Below are 27524 nucleotides of genomic sequence, written 5' to 3'. Positions count from 1 at the left end.
CAGAGAAAAACAATTTTTAAATCCACTAAGGAACTCAAATTGGAAAAGTAAGGCACTAAAACCGGTAAGCCACAATTATTGTAAAGAGGCTACATTTGTTTATGCATTTATTCAGGCTATTAAGAGATGAGACTAACTCAAAAGATAGAGTTTTATTTTCTTTCAACACACTAATTTAGAATGGAAAATGGCAGTGAAGGGGAACTTAAAAACATTTGCATTTGGTGGTTTCAATGACCATATAGTTAATCCTGTGTTAGCAACATTTCTGTGGTTATTCTTCACTTAATAAACTTAAGAGTTACTATCATACTGGTCTGCCTCATTATGCCAGATTCCACCAGTGGGTATATCTCCAAAGTAAAATGAAATTGTTAAATATTTTAAAACTTAAGAAGACTTCCAAACAGAATCAGGACTTCTCAGTAGATCTCAAGTGCTTACCTACAAATGTCTATGTGAGATACCCCTCCAAACCTCATCTAGTATGCTAGGATTACCAGATAGAGGGTGAAGGCAGGGGGTGCAAAGAGCTACATCCACATTCTCAATCTGCATGTGCATGTGATGATATAGTCCTCATGGTTAGACCTTCTGCATCTCCTTCTCCTCTTCATTGGGAATTTTGGCTTAAATGATCATACTCTAGTGAATATTTACAAACCTAGAATAACACAACAGGTAACACTGCTGTGTTTTATACTCCAAACACAAATCTACAGATTGTGGCTGTATGTATATTCTGAAGCAACAGGTATTTTTTCAACAATGTTTCCCTCATTTGGTAATATCATTTATTTTCAATGGCAAAAGGTTTTGTTTGCTTGCTTTTGTTTTTGCTTTTGTTTTGTTTTGTTGTGCTTTACTTTTTAATGAGAAGGCAAAATTTTGGAACATGTCAACATGGTAATAATGAGGAGGCTCACTGGTCTTAAGAGATGTATGTCCTTTGTGAGGAAAGTGGAACACTTTTTGAGAAAAGAAAGAAATACTAAAGGAGCTGGTTCTCATTCCCTAGGACCTGGATTCAAAGTCATGCTGACTATTAATGAGAATCTTGCTACTATTATTCATTGATGTAGGTGCATAAAGAAAAAAAGTTGGGGAGATAAAAAATTAATGGAGTTTGAAAACATGTGAGAGAAAGGAATTAACTAATGCACTCATTTGAAATGCCTTAAATCACTCAACTATAAAAGTCCACCTGGCTAGAAACAAATGAGGGAAAGAAATTCCATGATTTTCCAAAATGACAGAAAAGACAAAGATGTGCAAGTTTTTACTATTTTGAATTTTAGTTAGTGAAGGATTTCAGAATAATATATGGTTAATTAAAATACTACAAATTCATGCATTAACATTTAATCACTCCTTTCTATAGTTTTCATGGATGTGCTTAATTTGCTGTGCAAACCTTAATACATTAATATATGTCTTCTCAAAATAACTCAATATCCAGTAACCACTTGGTATGCCAAGATTGATTATGCTTCTACATGAATAGCTGGTAATAAAAGAACTTGCTCTTAGCATGCAAAGGTGCAATTCATTTTCATGTTATAGAATAATATGTCATGAATGGTAAACTGTAAATCCATTTTGAGAATTTACCCCTTGTATGCCTCCCATGATAAAGGTTTTGGACTTAACCCGTTCCTGCCACCTGGCAGTCAGCGTAGAACTACAGATTCTCACTTCCTTAAAACAATTCAACAAGCTCCCAGTGTTTAAATTAGATGACTATTCATACAGAGAAAGACAGATACCATATGTTTTCACTCTTATGTGGATCCTGAGAAACTTAACAGAAGACCATGGGGGGAGGGGGAAAAAAAAGTTACAGAGAGGGAAGGAGGCAAACCATAAGAGCCTCTTAAAAACTGAGAATAAACTGAGGGTTGATGGGGTGTGGGAGGGAGGGGAAAGTGGGTGATGGGTATTCAGGGGGGGGCACCTATTGAGATGAGCACTGGGTGTTGTACGGAAACCAATTTGGTAATAAATTTCATATTAAAAAAATAAATAAATAAATTAGAGGACTATTCATTCAAAAAACCTCCAAATAAATGCTAAATGGCAAAAAAAAAAAAAAAAAAAAAAAAAAGCCCCCTAGGAAAAGGCAAACTATTGGGAATTCATTTGAAATAGAAAGTCTATCTAATTCTCTGAGTATGAATCCAAAAGGAAAAAAATGGAATAAAATATCAAATGTTCTTGCCTTAATGATTATTGCTCACAAGCATACAGAAAGCTAAACATTTATAAAACAGGAAAGCTGCCACCAGACCCACAAGAGCTAGCCCAGTTTGAGCTACTCTAATGTATAAATCATCAGATTTATGAGAGATGGTTACCTTATCCTTAAGAGAAATCCAGATATGAAATCTAGGCAAAGTTTGTTTTAGTTGTTGTCTATGTGATTCAATTTACATTGGAAGAACTCTGCTTTAGGGTTGGCTTGACAAAGAGGTGGAAACATGACCTTGTTAGTCTTAAGATTCTTTGTGTCTTCCCTCAGAATCTTTCTTGAGATTCCTTTCTGATTAAAAAGGCTTACAAGCTGAGATCTGGGCCCTTCCCTCCATGTGCGGAGCTTTCTGTAGAATATCATTTTTAGAGGAAACCATTCTGTGACCGCAAGGATTAGGCCAGTCAAACGGGGGATGTGACCCTGAGCCTTAATCCTACTCAGTTGCTAAACCAACCCAAGTTCACATATGTAACACAAACCCTTCTTGTGTAGGCCACTTTCACTTGGGTATTGTGTCATTTTCAGGCCAAGATCTTCACAAATATACCAATGGAAATTGTTTAGTAGTCTTCAGCCCTGGTGACCTGGCGTATCCACTACGATGAAAGTACCACACAAACAAAACCTGAATTTATAGAGTCTAAAAGAGCACCTTCCATTGATAAACACTTCTGAAGATGGCTAGATGTTAGAAAAATAAAAGAGAAAGTAATAAACAAAAGTTCCATTGACCATATGGCTTCAGTGGAAAGCTTTCTCAATGCAAATTTTCTAATATCAGAAATACTTATTCTTACACCTTTGCTTTCTCTATACCCTAAAAAAGAAACTATTATCATAAAAGTCTCCTCTTAGTAAGAAAGGCATCACACAAGGGCATACATTAGAGAACTCATTCACAGTAACCATGCCCCATACAACCCAGCCAGGTAAAATATACATCTTTCTAGACAAGAATTAGCTGCCTTTCATTTTTCCTTCTTAATGACTACTTTTTAGTTAGAGCCCTCGTCATCTTTCAAGTTTCAAAGAAGAAAAAACATAAACTACTTTCATTTATAAATGTATCCTCTGCATGCTTTTTATTCCCACACATAACAAATCTTTACAAATTTTCCAAAACTTTTTATTACTTTTTTTCACTTACTCTTTACTAACAACTTTAATTTTTTTTAATTGTTTCTCTCTGGTGTCCCCTAACAAGGCTAATATCTCAACCATCCCTCTCTCTTTCCCCACATTCATCTTTATTTCTTCTTCTCAAACAGTTATTATTTGAAGTTGCTATCCAATTTCTTTTTTGATTCTGTTTCCTCCTCATCAAAAATGATCTTGAGGATGGTTTTCCACAGCTGAGGGTAACTGAAAATAGAGTCATCTTATGTCCTTTTAAACTCAACATATTGCCAAACCTGCAATTTATCAGGAGCTTATTTTGTTAAAAATGCTAATGTTGGTATCTTCTCTGTTTGACCACATGATGCTATGGTGCAAAATGAGCCCTCCTATTTCTGATTACTGAATGCTGGCTTGTTCTAAATTGACTTTGCTCCCTAGAAATCTAAGAAATCTAATTACCAAATTGTATGGCATTCTAATTATGTCCCACAATCACAGAACTGAGAATCTGAAAGTCTTTATCTGAAGACAAACATACAACCTGTCCATCTCTGTCTCGGGAGAATGTCAGGTATGTATAGTCTATATTAGTAACAGACAAACAGAGTCCCTACAATGAGATTCCTCATGTGAAATACATAGAGAATAAATCTGGAAGTGGAAAACTTAAACTACAGGATTCAATAATATGAGATTAAGTATGGAGCTGGCCACTCCACACATACTAGGAAATACCTACAACAGAGTTCACTTGTTTCTTAAGCAACCCACATTTATGGTCTCTTACATCTAGGGTGTTTTAATGAATCATTTTTCTTCAAATAGGAAAGAATTCAGGATAATATATGGGAAATATATTGTCACTTTATATTAAAAACCTGAGTAATAAAAAAACCCTGAGTAGTTTCCCAAAAGTCACAAATTTGTTAGCAGAGAGTGAAAACAAAGAACATCTGATGGATATGCCTCCTTCAGAGCACCTCTCTAGAACTTCCTGTGCACTGACCTGTGATGTCTCCAATTCATGGGCTATGTTTTATACTCTATCATCTTATCTATATGACTATGTTTTATAAAAAAAATATATATTTCCCATAAAAACTCACTGAATTCTAGTATCTCCCCATGGATGTTTATAGAACACATCAGATGGGACTTGTATTAGGAAGGGAAGCTTGTGCTTTAGGAAAGTGGGAGCAGTGCTGGTCATCAGGATCTGGATTGCAGTTAAGAACCCATCCCCACAGGTGGTGCTCTAAAATACAAGGAATTACAAGACATCTCTGTGGAGAGGAAAGGCAGATCATGGACCAAAGCCAACCTGGCCAAACATGAACCAACAGTAGAAAATAAGTGATCATAGAGACTTTCAAAAATAGAGTTATAATTCCAATTCATCGTTCTTGCTTCAAGCATACATTATCTAAACTATTATTCTTGAACCATTATAAAATAAAACTTCTGCTCAAAAAAATGAGGCCCGTGAAAGCATCAAACAACACTAAAGAAAAGCTATCCCTAAAATCCTTTCCTTTGCTAAATCCAGAAAAAATCTACAACAAATAGAACAAATGTCCATCATCCTCAATTCAATACAGCGCCTGTCCTTTCTTGGAAACATGCTCCCATGAAGGATAAAGTATGAAACCATTTAAATATGTATAACCCACCAAAATATTCTGAAATTTTTAATAATTGGGTGAAAATCATTTTTACCATGCTTGAATAAATCACCTAAAGGCATTTTTGTCTCATCTCTTTATAAAATTCCCCTTGGGGATGAAAATAAGCTTGAAAAGTTTCAGTCAACAGTATAAATTGAGAGTTCGTGTTAAATAAGCCATTGAAAAGTACAGTTTAGAATAAAATTACCATCTCAGCCATTACCACAGGGCTCCACAGTACATTTACAATAATAGCTATATTTTGTAATAACATCAAATTCAAGTAATTTATACATTGTTTTCATTTTTAAATTTAACTAACATGCTGCACGAGATCCTAAAAAAAAATCCAGCATACTTCCTACTCTCACTTTCATTTTTCCAAGCCCAGATAATAATATAGCAGCAATTATCAATACTCTTGGGATGAAAAAACACAAAATTACTAGTGAAAAGATTAAGCAATAGATATGACACTCTCCTAAGCCCATTAATTTTTTAAAATATACTTTAAAAAAGGACAGTAAAACCTAATAAATAATTATAGTTGAGTTGCTCCAAAAACTGTATCTTAGCTCTGCTAAGCTTGGAGCCTTGAATCAGTCCAAAGCAAAAGAGTGAAGGAAGAGAGAAAGCGAGAGAAAGATTCTCATTAAGTGAGGAGGGCACTAAAAAAAAAAAATTAAATAAAATAAGGAGGGCACTTACTGTGTCAGCGAAGAGATCATCATTCTGATAATTTGTCGGAAATTTCCTGAATCACTATTACATGCCAGGCCAAGACAATAATAACACAGAGAAAAGAATTGCTGGTCTTGTGGGTGATAAAGATAATACTTACAAGCATGCATGCGTACTGAAACCCCAGACACACACACATACACACATTTAAAACCAGGAATTATAACATTGTGGGATGAAACATAATGAGGGGAAATACAGGATGCTCTGAGACAGTGGAGACCAAGCCAGTTTTGTGGGTGTCAAAAAAACTGAAGAAAGCGGCATCTAGGATAAGAACTGAAAGATATGTAGGTGCTAGCCAGTCTAGCCAGTGTAAGTGACAAGAAAGAAAAGAGAATTTCCAAAGCATATGTAAAATGAGACACCATTGAGTTCTAGAGACAGAAAGCAGTTCTCTTTAGTTTGAGAAGAGAAATTGAAGCAGGAGTGACAAGAAAGGGAGCAAAAAGAAACACAAATGAGGAAAGTCTTATAGAGGAATTTGTATTTAATTTAAAGTCAAGTGGTCAAAAATTGCTCTAAAAAAACAATATTGACAATCTCTGCTTATTCTTTCCTGCATTGCTGATATAATCACTTGAGATACTAAATTTGGCATTATCTAGAACTGACAAATTAGTAATGAAATCAATTCTTGTTTCAGAGCTGAAACAATAATCACAAGTAGTATGTCTCAAATGTAGCATGGGACATAGTTATGTAACACAATGATCTGTTGTTTAGCTGAACTTCAAATTTACCTGGGTGTCCTGAATTTTTATTAAATCTAGCAATCATGGTCAGGTGGCAGTCAAGGAAAGACTTATTTGCAGAGTCAACTAAGTGGCACAAGAGTGATGATGGCTATGTGTGGCACCAATCATCCAATGCCAGTTTGACTAATAGGAAGTTTGTAATGTTTTTGAGAAACTTTAATGAAGATCATTCTGCCCAAAGTTATATTTAAAGCCCATAAATTCCTTTGAATGCTGGTAATTGAGAAAGATAGTTTAATCGAACACAGATCAAGCAAAATTATTTTTTTCAAATGTTTATTTATTTTTTTTGAGGGGGGGTAGGGAGGAAGGGCAGAGAGAGAGAGAGAGAGAGAGAGGGAGAGAGAGAGAGAGAGAGAGAGAGAGAGAGAGAGAGAGAGAGAGAGAACCCCAAGCAAGCTCCACATTCAATGCAGAGCCAGAAACAGGACTCAATTTCCCAGCTATGAGATCATGACCTGAGCTGAAATCAAGAGTCAGATGTTTAACCAACTGAGCCACTCATGTGCCCCACAAAATTATTTTTCTAAAGAAAATATAGATTATTTATATGCAATGTGAAAAGACATTGATATTTTCTACATGTACATATATAAATATGCATATGCAATGTATATGCTGTATATGTATACTATGCCTTTCATTATAAAGATGAAATATAGATTTCAACATATGAAAAACAAAACATTATTTCTTAGTTTAGTCACTATGTATCAAAAAATTGCCTGCACGCCAGGTGGCTAAGTCGGTTAAGCATCCAACTTTGGCGCAGGTCATGATCTCAGGGTCCATGAGTCCAAGCCTCTCATCGGGCTCCATGCTGACAACTCAGAGCCTGGAGCCTGCTTTGGATTCTGTGTGTGTGTCTCTCTCTCTGTCCCTCCCCCACTCACACTCTGCCTCTCTCTCTCTCTCTTTCTCAAAAATAAATAATAAGCATTAAAAATTTTTTAAAATGATACATACTCTTGACAAACTAATGCGTATATTCATCCTTAAAATCCCATAACAATAATTATTTTTGTCAACATCTTCCTTAAAAAACTACTGCAACAGGGGTGCCTAGGTGGCTCAGCTGGTTAAGCATCCAACTTTGGCTCAGGTCATGATCTCATGACCCCAAGCCCCTAAGTTTTCAAGTTCCAGATATTAAGGTCCATTGAAAATAAAATCTCGTGATGATAAGCCCTTCTGATTTTCAAAGCCAAATGTTATGGGGATTTGCTTTCTCAGTGTGGGTACCCCATGCCTGGGGTGCTCAGTGTGGTGTCTGCTCCTCTCCCTTCTCTGTGCCTCCAGTGCAGAGAGTGCAGTCCCTCCTATGGACAGTCTCATGGGTCAATTCATTCCCAATGGTCTCTGCCCCTCCTACTGTTTTTGATGTGCCCTCCTCTCTACATTTAGCTGGGGAAAGTCTGTTCTGCCAGTCTTTGGGACATTTTCTGGGTTATTTACACTGATGTATGTGTTACCTACGTGTATCCATGGAATAAGATGAGTTTAGGATCCTTCCATCTTCCACAGAAGTCCTCTACCACTCACCATAGCTTGCATAGTCCAGTAAAAAGAAGATTTCTTCTGCTTGGCCATAGCAACCTTCCTAATTGCGCCATCTTAAACAGGGAAATGATACAATCAAATTACACACTGTTTACAATGTGATTCTGATTGCTATTTAGAGAATGTATAGGAAGTGAGCAAAAGTGGGGTTGGTGGATTATTTAGGAAGTGACCCTGTTGACATGGTGTGAAAGTACTTGGGTTTAGAACCAGAACTTCAGCAGCAGAGATGGAGAGAGGTGGGCAGATTGGAGAAAAGAGAGTCCAAGGAGAATTCTTAGGTTTGAGAAGAGGGCTGAGTGAAAAGATGTAGGCTGAAGGTACAAATTTGAGTGTTGCCTGCATATTGGTAATTCTTAAAGCCATAGGGATGGGTAGAATCACCTGGAGGAATACGCAGAAAAAAGGAAAGAGGACTCCTAATTCTAAGCCCTAAAACCCACAAACGATAGAGAAGGTAGAAGTAAGAGAAATAAGATAAAGCAAAGACTGAGAAGGCACAGCCATGAAGTCAATATCCTAACTACAGAAGGAGTCAGAGTTATGTCAGAATGAAAGAAAAACCACTGCTTAGACTTCTTATGACTTTTCCTGGCTTTTCTTCCTTCTTGATTATGTGAAAACTAAGCATATCTTTGTACTTTCAACAGAATGACAAGAAACAGAAAACAGGTATGTTGCCATGCCCCAATCCTTAATCTCAGATCTCTGAGAAGCTTTAATTACTTTGATAGTTGAGGGCTTCCTGAGTAAATGCAATTCTGTCACTTTGTAGGCCTTCTTATGCTTGGTGGAGTGGATTTTTTACTAGCCAGTTCAGATAAGGTTTCTATATTGTCCAAAGTAGTTATGAGCTAACCTCCCAGAATTTCTTGCTTGAAATTTTTGAATTAGTATGCATAAGATTTTAATTGTCCTGTTTCAAGCATATAAAAATCATTATTCTTTTCTGATATGAATTTTTAAATGTAGTTTTAAGTACAATTTTTCCCATTTAAAATAGTAGTTATTCACTGAAATGGAAAATGCAAGAGAAAAAATATTTTAGGGCTTGAGTTTATTGCCAAGCATAATAGAAGAAACAGATATTCTAAATTGGAGAATCCACATGCATTTAGCACTTAATAGGGAAAACAGGTATTTACTTTAACTTATTCATTTGAATGTTAAGGAATTTGTCTACATCATGTTTGCATTTCAGCAAATTTTTGGTTTGGGAAAGACATAGGTGATACAAACAAGAAAAGGAACTAAGTCCTGACAGTAAGAATATATTCAGTTCTCTTTGGCTTTCTTTTTTCCTCTTTTTTGTTTGCTTGTTTGTTTCAAGTTTTTATTTAAATTCTAGTTAGTTAAAATATAGTGTAACATTGGTTTCAGGAGTAGAATTTAGTGACTCATCACTTACATATAACATCCAGTGCTCATCACAAGTGCCCCCTTAATACCCAAAGCGCATTTAGCCCATCCCCCTTCACCTCCCCTCCAGCAACCCTCAGTTTGTTCTCTAGAGTTGAGAGTCTGCTTTATGGTTTGCCTCTTTCTCTCTCTCTCTCTCTTTTTCCCTCTTCTGTTTGTTTTAATGTTGGGACTGTACCCATTCCCTACCTTCAATTTATTCCTTTACTCTCTTCCCATTTTACTCTACCAATTCTCTGTGGTTGATGTACTTGCAACCTGCCATTTCAGTATTTTCAGCCCTTGTTTTCCTGAGGAGCAACAGACTTAGTCCAATTCACCTTAGGACTTTTATTTTGTGTTCTAAGTCTCTCTTTTTTCATCTATAAAATGGAGAAAATAGGGGTGCCTGGGTGGCTCAGTTGGTTGAGCATCCAACTTCAGCTCAGGTCATGATCTCACAGTTCGTGAGTTCAAGTCCCATGCCGGACTCTGTGCTGACAGCTCAGAGCCCAGAGCCTGCTTCAGATTCTGTGTCTCCCTCTCTTTCTCTGCCCCTCCCCCATTTGTGCTCAGTCTCTCTCTCTCTCTCTCTCTCTCTCTCTCTCTCTCTCTCTCTCTCTCTCAAAAATAAATAAACATTAATTTTTTTTAATGGAGAAAATAATACTGACTTTACCAAGTTGATCCACAAAGTAATGAAAACTCCTAGAAATATCTAAGGTAATATCACAGTAATAATAAACAAACATTAGGACTTTCCCTCCTTTTCTCCTTAGAGGTTCTAGATTATCTGTGGTTAGTTCTGTACTAATGGAGAAGAACTCCAACTAAAACCAGGGCAGTAAAAACTGTCCAAAGCAAAACCCAAACTCCAATTAAAGTAATTTAGAAAATTTAGTTCAATAGCTTGGACCACTCCTATGATCAGGCCTCAAAATGTTACATGTGAAAAAGAAACTAAGATTGGTTGAGCTTAATAAACTGTGAGGGAAAACCACCCAAACCACCTTTTTCATGAAAAAAACACAGAAATTAATAAACTGAGGCAGCATGTACAGCACTCATAAGACGTTAAGACTTCTCTTTTATCCTCTACTAGATAAAATGTCTCTTATTAGGATTCATAAAATAATCACTGTGTTAATGTCAGAAATTATTGAAAGTAAATATTTTGATAGAAGAGAAGTTATGTCATTGTTAATACAGTTAGCTTGTATTCTAAAACCATATATAGCATGCTAAACTTTTGTTGTCCTAGGCTAATGAGGAGGAAATAGAGGCAGAGGTTGTGTATTAACTGTGAGTATACTTATGCTAAACAAAAGTGAAATGATGCCACAATGCACTCAGTGGTTGTGATTTGCAGTAGTTGGTTCTAAAGGTAGAGGAAATAGAAATTAAAAAATATATGGAAACAAACGAAAATGAAAATACAACAATCCAAACGCTTTGGGACGCAGTGAAGGCAGTCCTGAGAGGAAAATACATTGCAATCCAGGCCTATCTCAAGAAACAAGAAAAATCCCAAATACAAAATCTAACAGCACACCTAACGAAATAGAAGCAGAACAGCAAAGGCAGCCTAAACCCAGCAGAAGAAGAGAAATAATAAAGATCAGAGCAGAAATAAACAATATAGAATCTAAAAACACTGTAGAGCAGATCAACGAAACCAAGAGTTGGTTTTTTGAAAAAATAAACAAAATTGACAAACCTCTAGCCAGGCTTCTCAAAAAGAAAAGGGAGATGACCCAAATAGATAAAATCATGAATGAAAATGGAATTATTACGACCAATCCCTCAGAGATACAAACAATTATCAGGGAATACTATGAAAACTTATATGCCAACAAACTGGACAACCTGGAAGAAATGGACAAATTCCTAAACACCCACACTCTTCCAAAACTCAATCAGGAGGAAATAGAAAGCTTGAACAGACCCATAACCAGCGAAGATATTGAATCAGTTATCAAAAGTCTCCCAACAAATAAGAGTCCAGGACCAGATGGCTTCCCAGGGGAGTTCTACCAGACATTTAAAGCAGAGATAATACCTATCCTTCTCAAGCTATTCCAAGAAATAGAAAGGGAAGGAAAACTTCCAGACTCATTCTATGAAGCCAGTATTACTTTGATTCCTAAACCAGACAGAGACCCAGTAAAAAAAGAGAACTACAGGCCAATATCCCTGATGAATATGGATGCAAAAATTCTCAATAAGACACTAGCAAATCGAATTCAACAGCATATAAAAAGAATTGTTCACCATGATCAAGTGGGATTCATTCCTGGGATGCAGGGCTGGTTCAACAGTCGCAAATCAATCAACATGATACATCACATTAATAAAAGAAAAGACAAGAACCATATGATCCTGTCAATCAATGCAGAAAAGGCCTTTGACAAAATCCAGCACCCTTTCTTAATAAAAACCCTTGAGCAAGTCAGGATAGAAGGAACATACTTAAAGATCATAAAAGTCATTTATGAAAAGCCCACAGCTAACATCATCCTCAATGGGGAAAAACTGAGAGCTTTTTCCCTGAGATCAGGAACACGACAGGGATGCCCACTCTCACCACTGTTGTTTAACATAGTGTTGGAAGTTCTAGCATCAGAATCAGACAACAAAAGGAAATCAAAGGCATCCAAATTGGCAAAGATGAAGTCAAGCTTTCGCTTTTTGCAGATGACATGATATTATACATGGAAAATCCGATAGACTCCACCAAAAGTCTGCTAGAACTGATACATGAATTCAGCAAAGTTGCAGGATACAAAATCAATGTACAGAAATCAGTTGCATTCTTATACACTAACAATGAAGCAACAGAAAGACAAATAAAGAAACTGATCCCATTCACAGTTGCACCAAGAAGCATAAAATACCTAGGAATAAATCTAACCAAAGATGTAAAAGATCTGTATGCTGAAAACTATAGAAAGTTTATGAAGGTAATTGAAGAAGATATAAAGAAATGGAAAGACATTCCCTGCTCATGGATTGGAAGAATAAATATTGTCAAAATGTCAATACTACCCAAAGCTATCGACACATTCAATGCAATCCCAATCAAAATTGCACCAGCATTCTTCTTGAAACTAGAACAAGCAATTCTAAAATTCATATGGAACCACAAAAGGCCCCTAATAGCCAAAGTAATTTTGAAGAAGAAGACCAAAGCAGGAGGCATCACAATCCCAGATTTTAGCCTCTACTACAAAGCTGTAATCATCAAGACAGCATGGTATTGGCACAAAAACAGACACATAGACCAATGGAATAGAATAGAAACCCCAGAACGAGACCCACAAACGTATGGCCAACTCATCTTTGACAAAGCAGGAAAGAACATCCAATGGAAAAAAGACAGTCTCTTTAACAAATGGTGCTGGGAGAACTGGACAGCAACATGCAGAAGGTTGAAACTAGACCACTTTCTCACACCATTCACAAAAATAAAAAAATGGATAAAGGACCAGAATGTGAGACAGGAAACCATCAAAACCCTAGAGGAGAAAGCAGGAAAAGACCTCTCTGACCTCAGCCGTAGCAATCTCTTACTCGGCACATCCCCAAAGGCAAGGGAATTAAAAGCAAAAATGAATTACTGGGACCTTATGAAGATAAAAAGCTTCTGCACAGCAAAGGAAACAACCAACAAAACTAAAAGGCAACCGACGGAATGGGAAAAGATATTTGCAAATGACATATTGGACAAAGGGCTAGTATCCAAAATCTATAAAGAGCTCACCAAACTCCACACCCGAAAAACAAATAATCCAGTGAAGAAATGGGCAGAAAACATGAGTAGACACTTCTCTAAAGAAGACATCCAGATGGCCAACAGGCACATGAAAAGATGCTCAATGTCGCTCCTTACCAGGGAAATACAAATCAAAACCACACTCAGATATCACCTCACGCCAGTCAGAGTGGCCAAAATGAACAAATCAGGAGACTATAGATGCTGGCGAGGATGTGGAGAAACGGGAACCCTCTTGCACTGTTGGTGGGAATGCAAACTGGTGCAGCCACTCTGGAAAACAGTGTGGAGGTTCCTCAAAAAATTAAAAATAGACCTACCCTATGACCCAGCAGTAGCACTGCTAGGAGTTTACCCAAGGGATACAGGAGTACTGATGCATAGGGGCACTTGTACCCCAATGTTTATAGCAGCACTCTCAACAATAGCCAAATTATGGAAAGAGCCTAAATGTCCATCAACTGATGAATGGATAAAGAAATTGTGGTTTATATACAAAATGGAGTACTACGTGGCAATGAGAAAGAACGAAATATGGCCCTTTGTAGCAACGTGGATGGAACTGGAGAGTGTGATGCTAAGTGAAATAAGCCATACAGAGAAAGACAGATACCATATGTTTTCACTCTTATGTGGATCCTGAGAAACTTAACAGAAACCCATGGGGGGGGGGGCAAGGAAAAAAAAAAAAGAGGTTAGAGTGGGAGAGAGCCAAAGCATAAGAGACTGTTAAAAACTGAGAACAAACTGAGGGTTGATGGGGGGTGGGAGGGAGGGGAGGGTGGGTGATGGGTATTGAGGAGGGCACCTTTTGGGATGAGCACTGGGTGTTGCATGGAAACAAATTTGACAATAAATTTCATATATTGAAAAAAAAAAAATAAAGGTAGAGGAAATCAACACATCACATGGTACATGGTAGTGAGTGTTTGCTAAACACAAAAGACCCAGAGCTAGTGCAGTCACATAATCGTTTACATCATATGTGATGACCTAACATCATCCATCAAATCAATGTTAATTTCAATTTTTGGTTTTGTGCTTTTAGTACTTATTTTGTAATTTTCTTTATAAATAAACATATGTGCATACATAATTCCACATTTATGCTACTTTAAGTCCAGTCTAGAGTTGGGAAAATTTTGTTTTCATTTTTTTGTTTAAAAGGGCTCCATACATTACTCAATTTCTAAAACATGGTCAACACAGCTGGCCATAAAACAAAAAGAGCATCATTCCCATCTGGTGGCAGACATCAAAATTTTGAACATAATCCAAAATAGAAATTAATCTAATTCCAGACAATATACTAGTCAATTAAACTCCTATTTCACAAGTGGCAAACACAGTACTACCAAGAAATCCCCCATATCAGTTCAATACAAAGAATTATTTCCAATATAATAACGACTTTAGGTATATGCATCTACTGTAAAAAAAATGCAGCAATTTAAAAAAATTTTACTATTAGCGGGTGAAACAATAAAAATACTTCATTCCAATTAAATATTAATATGTGTGATAAGTAAATTCCTAAATTAAAACCTCATTAAATATTTTCAAATCCTATTTTTAATATAAAATAAAGAGATTTTTAAATAAAAAGTTATGGTATTTTAGTTAGTTCATTCACCCACAGCAACTTCTATTAAAGATAGACAAACTAAAACATTTTTTCACACCAGAAAATTGGCATTCAAAACTTAAAAAGGGATTGGTATGGGGAACCTGGGTGGCTCAGTTGGTTAAACATCTGATTCTTGGTTTCAGCTCAGGTCATATTCCGTGGTTCATGAGTTCAAGCCCTGCAGCAGGCTTCATGCTGGGCTGGCAGTGCAGAGTCTGCTTGAGATTCTCTCTCTCTGTCTCTGTCTCTCTCTCTCTCTCTCTCTCTCTCCCTTTCTCTCTCTCTCTCTCTCTCTCTCTGATACCACCCCCCACCACCACTTGCTCTCTCTCTCTCAAAATAAATAATTTTTTAAAAAGGGATATGACAATTTAAAAATAAATATATTTTTTAAAAGGGTATGAAAGTTAAACACATTTAATTTAATTTTAGCATATCGTTTACTCTGTATACAATTTGAACCCTTTGACAAAGATGACATAAACTATTTCTTGTAACATTGTGGTGTCACATTGAAAACCACCCAACCATGTTAATCTTTGAATCTCATGAATAAACCATGAATTAAGGTAGTTCTCAATAAAAGCTTAAGTCTCAGAAGTTACTTCATTTCGGAGTGTCAGTTTATTTCTGGAAAATTTTCAGTTTTAAACCCCCTGATTTTACATTTAAATCTCATGATTTCCTACTTTTAAATGCACCAAGGTAATTAACTATAGTTGTGAGTCACACAAAGATGATTCTTTTTATGAGGACTTAATATCAAAAGAAGCAGAAAACCAAATATTTTTTTAAATATAAAATTAAATTTAAAAAATTTTAAAAAATATTTTTAAGTATGCTAAGTTCTAATTATTTCGCTTTTGAAACAATTAATTTTTGAGTACAATTTTAAAAGATGTAACTATAGAGGCCACTAGAGCCTAACCTAATAGAGGCCCATAAACATTGGCCTAATAGAGGCCAACGATTAAAGAAAGTTCCTCTTCTTAGGAGGTTCCTTCCCCAGTATGCCAATTTGGGACAGCTCATTAAACAGCAATGGTATTTTTTCAGATGCTCATTGTTATTTAAGTTGCAGATTCATCTTTCTATAAGGAAATAAGGAACTAAATTCCAGAAAATTCCATTCTATTCTATTGTGATGGATTGAGTTGCATTAGTTTACTGAAGTTGAATTCCCATTAACTTCAGATGTTCCTGTTTTAGTAATCTTTGATTAAATTTAACACACCATTCTTCACTAAATCTGCATTAAAATATTTTTCTAAAGAAAATATCTAAAAGTTAGAGAGGGAGGGAGCCAAACCATAAGAGACTCTTAAAAACTGAGAAGAAACTGAGGCTTGATCAGGGGTGGGAGGGAGAGGAAAGTGGGTGATGGGCATTGCACCTGTTGGGATGCACCTGTTGGGATGAGCACTGGGTGTTGTATGGAAACCAATTTGACAATAAATTTCATGTTAAAAAAAAGAAAAAGGAAATATCTAATGACTCCTTATTTTATACATAGTACCCATTTTCTAATAAGTGGAAAGCCATTATTAGCAGGTAATGAAGAATGCAGCATTAAGAGCAAACCTGTATCAGAATAACATCAGACACTTCATGAATCACTTTAATACACCATCTCATGTATCCTTTCAATAATTCTATGAGACACAAATTATTATTATCTATAATCTACACTTCATAACACATTAAGTAACTTATTCAAGTTATCATTGGGAACACTGTCCTTATAATCAGGCCCCCTTGACTCCAAATCTCTACTTCAATGGCATAAAAATAATAACAAATTTTTACATTAAATAACTATAAAATTAAAATGCATTTGATACAGGAAAAATAATCATCTTTTTAAGTTTTTCAAGTAAAAAGAGAATATTTTCCTGTTTTGATTTGTGGTTGTTTTGAACTGATGGAAACTCTATTTTTTTATATTTATCTTCTACCTACCCACCTAACCCCATTCTCATATTAATTTTAAATACAATGATATCATAAAGAGAGGGTGTTATCTGTCCTATCCCTATGTTTACATGGTACATTCCTTTATTTTGAAAGTTTGGTCCTATTCCTATTTAGAATTTTTATTGGAAAAGTGTGCAAAATTCTATCCAATGTCTTTTTAGCATCTAATGGTATAATTTATTGAGCTACTAAAATATATTTATTTAGTTCCTCATATTAGGCTCTCATTATTTCTTTTTAATTTCCTATTTTGTTATATATATGCTGACATTTGAATATACTACTGGATGGTATGTACTTTTTTGGTTGTTGTTGTTGTTGTTTTGGTTGTTGTTGGGGGGGTTGTTTTGGTTTTTTTGTTTTTGTTTTTTGTGGGGTTTTTTTTGCATTTAACCTCAGAAATGATATAGAACCATCCTTGTCCTTTTGGTTTTTTTTTAATTTTTTTTAACGTTTATTTATTTTTGAGACAGAGAGAGACAGAGCATGAACGAGGGAGGGTCAGAGAGAGAGAGGGAGACACAGAATCTGAAACAGGCTCCAGGCTCTGAGCTATCAGCACAGAGCCCGATGCGGGGCTCGAACTCATGGACCGCGATATCATGACCTGAGCCGAAGTCGGCCGCTTAACCGACTGAGCCACCCAGGTGCCCCTCATTGTCCTTTTGTTAAAAAGAGTTATTTTAAAGTATTTTGAATTATTTAAAATAAAATTATGATTCTTCAAAAAGTGATTAAGGAGTTATCTTTTTCTATGGCTGAAATATTAGTTTAAATAACATTATGACTATCAGTTTTCTAAATGTCTAATAATATTTACCTTTGCATCCCTCTGTTCTGGTGCCTTTTTTTGGGGAGGGGAAAGAGTGAGCATGTGCACACTCATGAGAGAAAGGAGGGGAAGAGGGAGAGGGAGAGAGGAAATCTTAAGCACTGCACTCGGTGCAGAACCCAACATGGGGATATCTCTCACAACCATGAGATCATGACCTGAGCAAAAAATCCAGAGTTGGACGCTTAATTGAATGAGCCACCCATGTAACCCAGTTCTGGTGCTTTTTGATAACAGATCTTTAAATAGCTTTCCAATATGTATATGGCTTATTCTAGTTTCACCTTCTTTTGGATGTATTTTGGTAATTTAAGTTTTTCTAGGAATTTATTCCCATCCTCTATGTTTGCATGTTTCATCAGAGTAGAGTTGCATATAGTCTACTATACTTTTAAAATCTCTTGTTCTTGGAATTATTTATGCTTTCTCATTCATAATCCTATATGTTCTTTCTTTATATATTTTCCATAATTTGTGCCTTGAAGAATTTTTATTGTCCATTTCAAAGAAGGATCAAATTTTGAATTTATTTAACCCCATTAATGTTTGTACTCTATTTTAGTGATTCCGGTTTTCTTTGTTATTCTGTTCTCCTAGTTTCTTCTGATGTTCTTTTTCTAATTTCTTAAGATGAACAATTAGCTTATTTTTATTTTTTTCTTTAATAAAAATGCATTGAAAGCTAAAATTTTGTAGTAAGCACAGCTTTTATTGGGTGTGTATATTTTGTTAGGAAGACATCACCTTTTTCATTAACTCTTATACAGTTTGCATTTCCCTTTGGTTCTAAGAGTTATCTAAGAGTGCTTCTTAATTTCTAATATATTATTTAGTTTTCTAATAAAATTGCCTAATAAAGTGCTTAAGTTTCCTAATAAAACTTAGTATCACAGAATGTGGGCAATTAAAAATCTTTACTTTTTCTGAATTTATAAAAAGTTTGGGCATCTTGTTCCAGTACTAAAGTTTCTAAGGTGAATCCTTTTTTATTTGAAATTTCATGATTTCCATAATGTAAAACTTCTCCAAAAGGAACCTTGCCATTTCAACATTAAGATAAAATGCAGCCTCATTTATTTTTATTTATTTATTTTTACGTTTTTAATTTATTTTTTCAATATATGAAGTTTATTGTCAAATTGGTTTCCATACAACACCCAGTGGTAATCCCAAAAGGTGCCCTCCTCAATACCCATCACCCACCCTCCCCTCCCTCCCACCCCCCATCAACCCTCAGTTTGTTCTCAGTTTTTAAGAGTCTCTTATGCTTCAGCCTCATTTATATTATGGTTGGAATGAGATAGTTTTGTTGGCTATTTTAAATAATAAATAGTAAATTCCTAATGTTATTTTTCTTTTATGACAGTGAATGAATTTTACTGAGAACCATTTAATTTCTGATATTTATTTCATTACTTATCTATCCCTCACAGAAAAACTGTGGGATAGTTATGGTCATACTGTTATTGAATACCGCTATGAACTTTATTCAGTCCATAAAGTTGTGTGTGTGTGTGTGTGTGTGTGTGTGTGTGTGAGAGAGAGAGAGAGAGAGAGACAAATAGGGCTTTGATTTTCTTTCTCAGTTCCATCTTTAAAAATAAATATATGTTAAGCAAGAAGTTTATTCCTAGTATTTTCTTATCTCTCTTTCTTATTCATATTTCCTTCAAAGGTCAACAATCATGTCAGTCCTATCATTAAAGGCTTTATTCTAGGGGAGGGAATGCTTAGTCCTGATAGCAAAGCTATAATGTTATATAGAGAAGTTTGTCTGAAAAGTCACATTTTGAAAAGAATCTCTCTCTCTTTTAAATCAGAATAGGAACACTGAAAAGAAAGATAATCCATTTAGATATCAGAAGACATTAAAGGGATGTTAAGACTTGTTACAGTGTTAAATCACTATGTGAATTTCAACAGAGTTTTAAGCATCCTCCTGTATTAAATTAACACATATGAATTAAAATTTAATAAGTATAAATATTAATAACCATCATATTCATAAATAATATAACAATATACATTAACATAATATATAATGTTATATAATATATAATGTAATAATAAATATTTTTAATGCATTGCCTTTACCTGAAAGGATTTAGGTAACTGGACTGAAAGATAAGGAAAAGAATAATCTTTAATTGTAATCTTAGATATACTATTCTTTAGATAAGACAAGTACAACAGCAAAATATAAATACCAGAACATTGTAAGATGTAAAAGACAGTTTACGGGTAATATTTTGTTTCCTCATGCGAGCTTCATTCCTATGTTTTTCCTTGACTTATACAGTATTGGTTTATAGCTAATAGAAACCTGAATATATAGTCATCAAAAAAAAACCAAACAAACAGACAAATGGAAACTACATTGAATCAACATTTACTTTATAACAGTCATTATGTTTTAATTATTGTGTTTCATTTAATCTGTATGATAAGGATTAAATATACTGATATATAATCTGAAGGTAAAATTCTGAGGCTAGGAAAAGGCAATCTCCTTTTTTTTTTTTGTACGTTTATTTATTTATTTTGAGAGAGAGACAGAGAGAGCTAGTGCGGGAGGGGAGCAGAGAAGGGGAGAGAGAGAATCCCAAGCTGACAGCACAGAGCTGATGCAAAGCTTGAACTCAGGAACTGTGAGATCATGACCTAAGCCAAAACCAAGACTCAGACACTTAACCTAACTGACTGAGCCACCCAGGTGCCATAAGGCAGTCTGCTTTTGAGTAGGCTTAAAAAGCAGATTGTTCTGACTCCAAAATACCACCTTAGCCAGTCTTTCTCAGGTTATCTATGATGAAAAGCTGTATATTTGTTATTCCAATACCTCATAAAGCAAAGCATTGTAAAATACAACAAAATGAATGATTCAAAAATTTAAAAGGATAAAAAATACAAGTCTAAATTGAATTATTAGATTAACACATATAAAATTATTCTGTAAAATGGTTATAAAAAGTCTAAAACACTTTATATTTCTATACTTAATGCAGACCAGTAACAACTCATGCATAGGCCTTCGTCTACAGGCCATAATCTGAGTGGCCAACATATTCCCAAATCTAAGATCCTATGAGCATTAAGTGTTTCTCGAAGAAATTTTGATAGAACTAACAAGAATCATGACCAAGTGAAAAGTGTGCATAAATCTAACGAAATGTTTCAACAATTACATACAAAGATGTCCTCTACCTAAACGACAGAACTTGTGACTGTGTTATCCTAAATAACAAAAGGGACTTTGCGGATGTGATTAACTTAAAGATCTCAAGATGGAGAGACTATCTTAGAATATCTGGGTGGCCCTGATGTCATCACAAGGGTCCTCATTAAGGAGAAACAGGAGAGTTACAGTCTGAGGAGGAGGGGAGATGGTAAACACTGAAGTCAGAGAGAGAGAGAGAGATTTGGAGAAAGTACTATGCCGCTGGCTTTAAGGAAGGAGAAAAGCACCACAACCAGGGAATGCAGGTGCACGCAGGATGCTGACAAAGGGAAGGAATGTCCTCCTTAAGGAACACAGCCCTAACGATACCTTGGCTTTAGGAGTTCTGGCCTCTAGAACTAGAGAGTAATAAATGTGTGTTGTTTTAAACTCCTAAGGTTGTGGTAATTTGTTAGAAAGGCAATTGGAAACATACTGATTTTGGTCTGGGGAGTAGGGTGCTGCTATAACAAATACCTAAGAAATGTGGAAGTGGCTTTCGAATGGATAATAGGCAGAGGCTAGAAAAATTTAAAGAATTTTAATAGAAAAATCTAAGTTTTCCTTGAACAGACTCAGTAAAAACAGGGCTACCAAGGCCTTGCTCGCAAGGACTCAGAAGGAATTGAGGTACATAGTGGAGAAAGCCTCTATTATCTGAGAGGATACCAAAATCATCATAAAAAGACTGTAGAAAGGCAGGTGCTAAAGGAGACGCTAGTGAGGGCTCACAAAAAAAATAAAGAACATGGTACTAGGAAATGGAAGAAAGAGTGACAGAAAGCTTGGATGAACTGTGTCCTACACTTATGCGGAAATCCAAATTTTACATGATGAAGATGGATATTTAGCTGAGGAGTTTTCCAGGGAGTGACCTGGTTTCTTCTCCCTGCTTATAGTAAAATGTGAGAAGAAAGAAAGAAATTGAGAAAATAACAGTTAAGCTAAAAGAAACCAGAACTTGAGGATTTGGAAAATTCTCAGCATATGTAGATTGCAAAAGGCACCGGAATTAGAAAACTCACTCTCAGGAAAGCATGATCTGGAGAGAAAGCCAGTTGTATGTCTGGATAACCTTTGGCTTGTGCCTTGGAAGGACTGAAAGCTCAGAGTATTCAGTCACACAGAGTGCTCTTTGAAGAGTTTAGGCATGTGACTGCTGGATCTCCAGCCATTTCAGCAGAGGCCAAAAATGAGATGGGATTATCTGGGAATTTTCTGTGAAGTAGCCTGTTTTCTAACAGAGTGAACCCCACAGACATACAGGGGAGAACTACACGTTTCTTAAGAATGTTATATCCAGTGTTTCTACACTGCCAGTTTGGACTGAGAGTGACAAAAAGGATACAATTCAAAAGGGCTGTTGGACTCCCAAATGCTATAGACAGGAAATGTGCTGATAAAATATTCAGCTGAAAATATGTGCTACCCCTCATGAAAAAGGAACAGCAATTCTTAGGGTGTAGAGCCAGGCGCATAGGGCAAAGCCTCAGGCCACAGAGGATTATTCCCAAGCTTTCAAAACTGAGGGAATTTGCTCAGCTGGATCTCTAAATTGCTTGAGATTGATAACCATTTTTTCCCCCTTCCACTTTCTCCCTTTTCAAATGGGAACATCTGTAACTATTTTCTTATGTCTGTGCCACCAATGCATTTCGGGAGCATATATTTTGTTTTCTAGTTTTACAGGTAACAGATGGAGAGGAATTTTGTTCAGGAACGGATTTTAACCAGAACCTTACCGAAACCTACTTTAGATGATTGAGATGACGAGATTTGTAATTTCTAAACTGATGAAATTTTGATGAGATTTTGGACTTGAGAAGATTCTATAATAGGTTGAGATGTTTGGGGAATCTGGGGATATGGTGTTTTCCATGTGGGAAGGATGTGAATTTTTGGTAGGGGGGTGGGCACAGGGCAGAATATGCTGAGCTGAATAATGATTCCCAAAGATGTCCGTGTCCTACTTCCTGGAAACTGTGAATATGTTATCTTAAATGGCTGTGATTTGGTTAAGAATCTTGAGATGAGATTGTTCTGGACTATTTGAGTGGGCCCAGTATAATCACAAGGGTCCTTATAAGAGGAAAATATGAGGAGATGTGAGGACAGGGAGCAGAGTTCAGAGTCAGAGAGAGATTTAAAGATGCTACGTTGCTGGCTTTGAATACGAAGAAGGCATCAAAGAAGGCAAGTGGACTTCAGAAGATGGAAGAGACAAAGACACGGACTTTCTGCCAGAACCTCCAGAAGGAATGCAGTTCCACCAACACCTTGACTTTAGGATTTCTGACCTCCAGAACCTAGGTAATAAATTTATGATGCTTTAAGACTCCAAGCTTGTGGTACTCTGTTATAGTAGTTAAAGGAAACCAGTATGAAGGGCCTCCACTTAACTTGGTATACCTCCCTAAAAATATACCATAAAAACCTTGAATTTTCACATTCCATGAATTTCTGAGTTTAACATAGCAGATAATATGCTTCATAAGGTACTAAAAGCTAACTTTTAAAACTTAAATCCTGAGGATATTTTTTTTTTTCTGTTGACAGCCATCTTGTGGAAATGTGGTGAATGTGACAACAGAAAAAATGGAACATTTCAACTTTCCAACATGATAAATTCTCCAACGTAAACTAAAGAAAAAGTAATACACTTTGCTCTTAAATATTAACAGTTCTTCCCAACTGTGCACTAGCATCTGAAAGTGAACTAGGGATAGTTTATTTAGACTTTGAATTCATGACTGCAAATGAGAGCCCCCTTCACCAAGGCCCCCTCTTTAATTATCTCATCAACCTAATTTCAAACATCATACGATGAGTTTGTTAAAAGGCACTTCAGAATGTTATTGGGCCATAAAACTGTCCATAGTTCTGGCATTAACGTGCATTCAGTAATCAGCATTATGGCATGAATTATTTGCTCAGAGATTTCTAAGGTTTTTGAAATGTTACCATATAATCACAATAGAAACATACACACGTAACAAAAGTATTTCAAACCATGCCTTACCTGTGTAACAAGTGGCTCCAAAAGCCTCTCCACTGTTAGTGTCCGGATTTCCAAACTTTTGGGGTCCCATTTTAAAATGATCGGTGAAGTTGCCGAAGTCATGCTCCCTATAGAAACACACATTACTGGTAAGAAATAATGATTACCGAAATAATCTGTTACCTTGGGGGTTCAAGATAAATAAATCACCAAAACTCAGAACATACTTGGAGGTTATATGTCTCGTTAAAACCTGTCAAATTAAAGATGGGGAAAGCAGAACTATGTGAGGCGGTGGTGTTGGAATCAGATTAAAACCTGAGAGCTCCTGATGACCCCTGTGTACATTAGACAAACTTCTGGGATTCAACTAACACGGAAATATTTCACTCACTCAATATTTAGTACATGTATCGATCTGCTATGTGCTGGGAAAGAGTTGGACCTTGACTCCAAGTAGTTTACGGTTTCAAGGTAGAGACAGCCAAGGTAGGCAACACTTACATCTCAGCATGACCCAGGAATGCAGAGGGCTATGGAAAAACTGAGAAAAGACACCAAACGGGGGCTGGGAAACCAACAAAGATTTTCAGGAAGCACAGTAAATCTACCATGATCACCAGATGAGGGATCTATTTCATAACAAATAGCTACTTTGTTTTCTTCACATCATAACTGGCCACTGAGGATATTATACTCCCTGTGGCAGCTGAGTTTCATCCTCTTAAGTAGGAAAGATATTTTGCAAACTGAGTGATGACGGTTTTGAAAATTAGCTTGCTGCTATATACATACTCTCTGATTGCTCACTGCATTTACATTCTTGTCCCATAAAATTAGTGTCTGATAAGGTTATTTATTTCACTCTAAAGCAATCCTCTCCTACCTAAGAACCACTGATGGGCGGGTAGCATTCTCCCACATATCAAGCACAAAATATGGCCCTGGCCTCAACAGAATAAATTATACATTCTATCAGGGGTGTGTTTCTCAGTGAGAAATTGACTGCTCTTTGCTGAATATATTTCGACAACTAACCACTAGACAAGCAACCTTAGAATGTACAAACTAAATCTGAATCATTTGCTTTAATACCACTACAAATCACACTGTTCATAGCTATTCTCTTCTTTTGAATCAATGTCCCCACTCCATTCCCTCCTTATAAATCAATGTAGATGATTATTACTATTAAAATTAACACGACAAAGAAAGCCTATCACAATAGGCACACGCCTCTTCACTGCACTGCTACAGCAAATACACCCAACAAATGTGCTTTGGCAGGGGGAAAAAAAGGCAAAGATACAGTGTGCTGGTATTTTACCTCTCTCCAACTGCCATGTTTAAAAGAAAAAAACAAGTACAGCGATCCAACCATATAGGCAGATTTAGATTGGTATTCCTTCACAACAATAGTTGGCACAGATAAGCTGCCTGTCCTCCAAAAACCTAAAAACACTTTACACATTTCCCATTCACACTACCAACTGACAAATCGTAGCTCTGACATGCATGGAATTCTGCTGTGGGGCCGCACACCTTCTTGTGCCATGGAAGGGTGAAGATGCCAGATGTCTTCTACATGCACGTGATACCATTGTCCCCACTGAGGCCAGATCTACCTAAATGATCTTGGTCCGGTATTTATAACACAGTTTTTGCAAGTTCCCTGAAAGTGTTTTTCAAGCTCTGATGGAATAATGTGTAGCAAAACTATGTTGATGCACAAGGAAGTCCTATAGGAAAGCCAGATAACTAGCAGTGAAGTCATTTTAACACAATGTGAAAGGTACTGGGTAAGACTGTGTAGAGAGTTGCCATTTGTTGCATGAACATGCTTGTGTGTACTGGTAGAGAAAGGAAAGCACATAAAATCTTCTACAGATAATCCAATTCAAAACTGTAAAGAAATGACATTCAAAAAAATGCTGAGATGAGAAACAAAAATGCTAGGATAATCACATCAGAGATACTAGCATGCATCAGGCAGAAATGGGAGACACCGAACAAAGACCTCAAGCCAACTGTAAGCCAAGAAGCAGAGTTAGAGCCTTGAGTCCTGAAGGTCACATAGCCCTTATAAACCTAAACATGAAAGGACAAGAGTTGCTGGGTAAATCACTTGACTTAATTCATTCCTGTGGAGATTAATCTTTTCAGTCACTTCTTGTGACACAGGTAAGATTCAATAGCAAAAGGCAAGGAAAGGTTATATGGTGTTAATTTGTTGAAGAGGAAAATCTAGTCATGGAAACTTTAGATGGTGTTTTCCCAGCCACTAAGTTTTTTATATGGTTTCGACTAAAACTAGGAATTCTGCCTCTATTCTATGATATTTTCGTAATTTGGCTTAATATCCAAATTACCAAGGACCAAGCATGAGAGATGGGTATTGCAATATCTCTACCTCATAACCCAGGCTATCTATCTATTGAGATCTAAGTTTCTCACTGAATTGCCACTAAGGAGCATCCTCACTTCAAGCCAGCAATTGAGCATGAGAAAGAGGAAGGTAAGAAGCTCCTTTGGTTGTACTACTTGAGCCAGTATATTCCTTGCAATCTGTTGCTTTTAGAAGAGTTTATGTCTTGCTATTTGGTGCACACACTTGATTGCTTTCTAATGGACTAGGCCTTGTACTGGAAACATTTTCCCCATCAAAGCCCTCAGCTAATTGAAATTGCATAAAAACAAACAAAAAAATGATTCCATTCTTGGCTAATGATCATAACCTTAGTCTCCTATATTCAACTATTGATGATCTTCCCCTTCAGTGCTGGTAAGGATAGATGATGGCACAGAAGAGACAAACAGTCACAACCTCTAGAGCAGAGAAATGGGGTAATTACAGTCAGTAAGTAGAAATGACAGTGTGTAACCCCCATGACAAGCATACACAAGATGTCTGACTCTTAACTGAGAGGGTCATCCCACCTGTGCTTTCAATATTTATAAATTCATAAGGGCAAAGAAAACATAGGCTTTTAAGGTAGATCAAGTGATTATTCAGTAGTCACCAGCCTCCATCCCTCACCTTAATGAAAAGAGAATGCCTCCCCACATCACTGAGGCTGGGCTTTGGGCAATGGAATGTTAGGAAATATGATGCGAATAGACCTTTGAAATATGTTTGTGTGGTTAGACTTGACTTCTTGTGCTACTGCTTCCTGCGATGAGAGTCATGTAGAGTTCACTGGTCCTACAATGTAAGAAATACATGTGGAGCAAACCTGAATCCAAGCTGCAGCTGGAACCAAGACCAGCTGAACCAAGCCTGGTCAGCCAGCTACCAATCAATCCACAGACACGGCATCAAGAATTAAATGCTTGCTATTGTGTATCACTGAGACGTTTTGTCATCAACTGTTATTTAACAATAGCTAACAGAATTATGGCTAATAGACCTTTGTTTGAATGAAGGCTTACAATTTATCAACTCTGTGATGTTGTCCAAATTACCTACCCTTCCTGAGCCTCAGTTTCCTCAAATGAAAAATCAGGACAAGTGTTTTATAGGTTTATTGTGAGGATTAAATAACTTAATGGATAGAAAACATTTCTGGAAATATTATTACTGTTATTATTTTCCAAACATTAGGTATCTTCTTCT

At 36.3% G+C, this 27524-nt stretch overlaps 1 protein-coding gene across 3 annotated transcripts in view; it reads right to left on the bottom strand.

Annotated features, from left to right (window-relative positions):
- Positions 1-27524, bottom strand: part of CTNNA2 (catenin alpha 2) — a 1105968-nt gene that overhangs the window by 941906 nt on the left and 136538 nt on the right. For all 3 annotated transcript variants that reach the window (XM_049651803.1, XM_049651801.1, XM_049651802.1), the window contains exon 2: positions 23933-24039. In XM_049651803.1, coding sequence (XP_049507760.1) covers positions 23933-24034 — 102 coding nt within the window. In that variant the 5' untranslated portion in view covers positions 24035-24039. The remainder of the gene's footprint in view (positions 1-23932; positions 24040-27524) is intronic.

Source organism: Panthera uncia (assembly GCF_023721935.1).
Source record: "Panthera uncia isolate 11264 chromosome A3 unlocalized genomic scaffold, Puncia_PCG_1.0 HiC_scaffold_11, whole genome shotgun sequence".
Taxonomy (NCBI): domain Eukaryota; kingdom Metazoa; phylum Chordata; class Mammalia; order Carnivora; family Felidae; genus Panthera; species Panthera uncia.
This window is presented reverse-complemented; position numbering and strand designations above follow the sequence as displayed.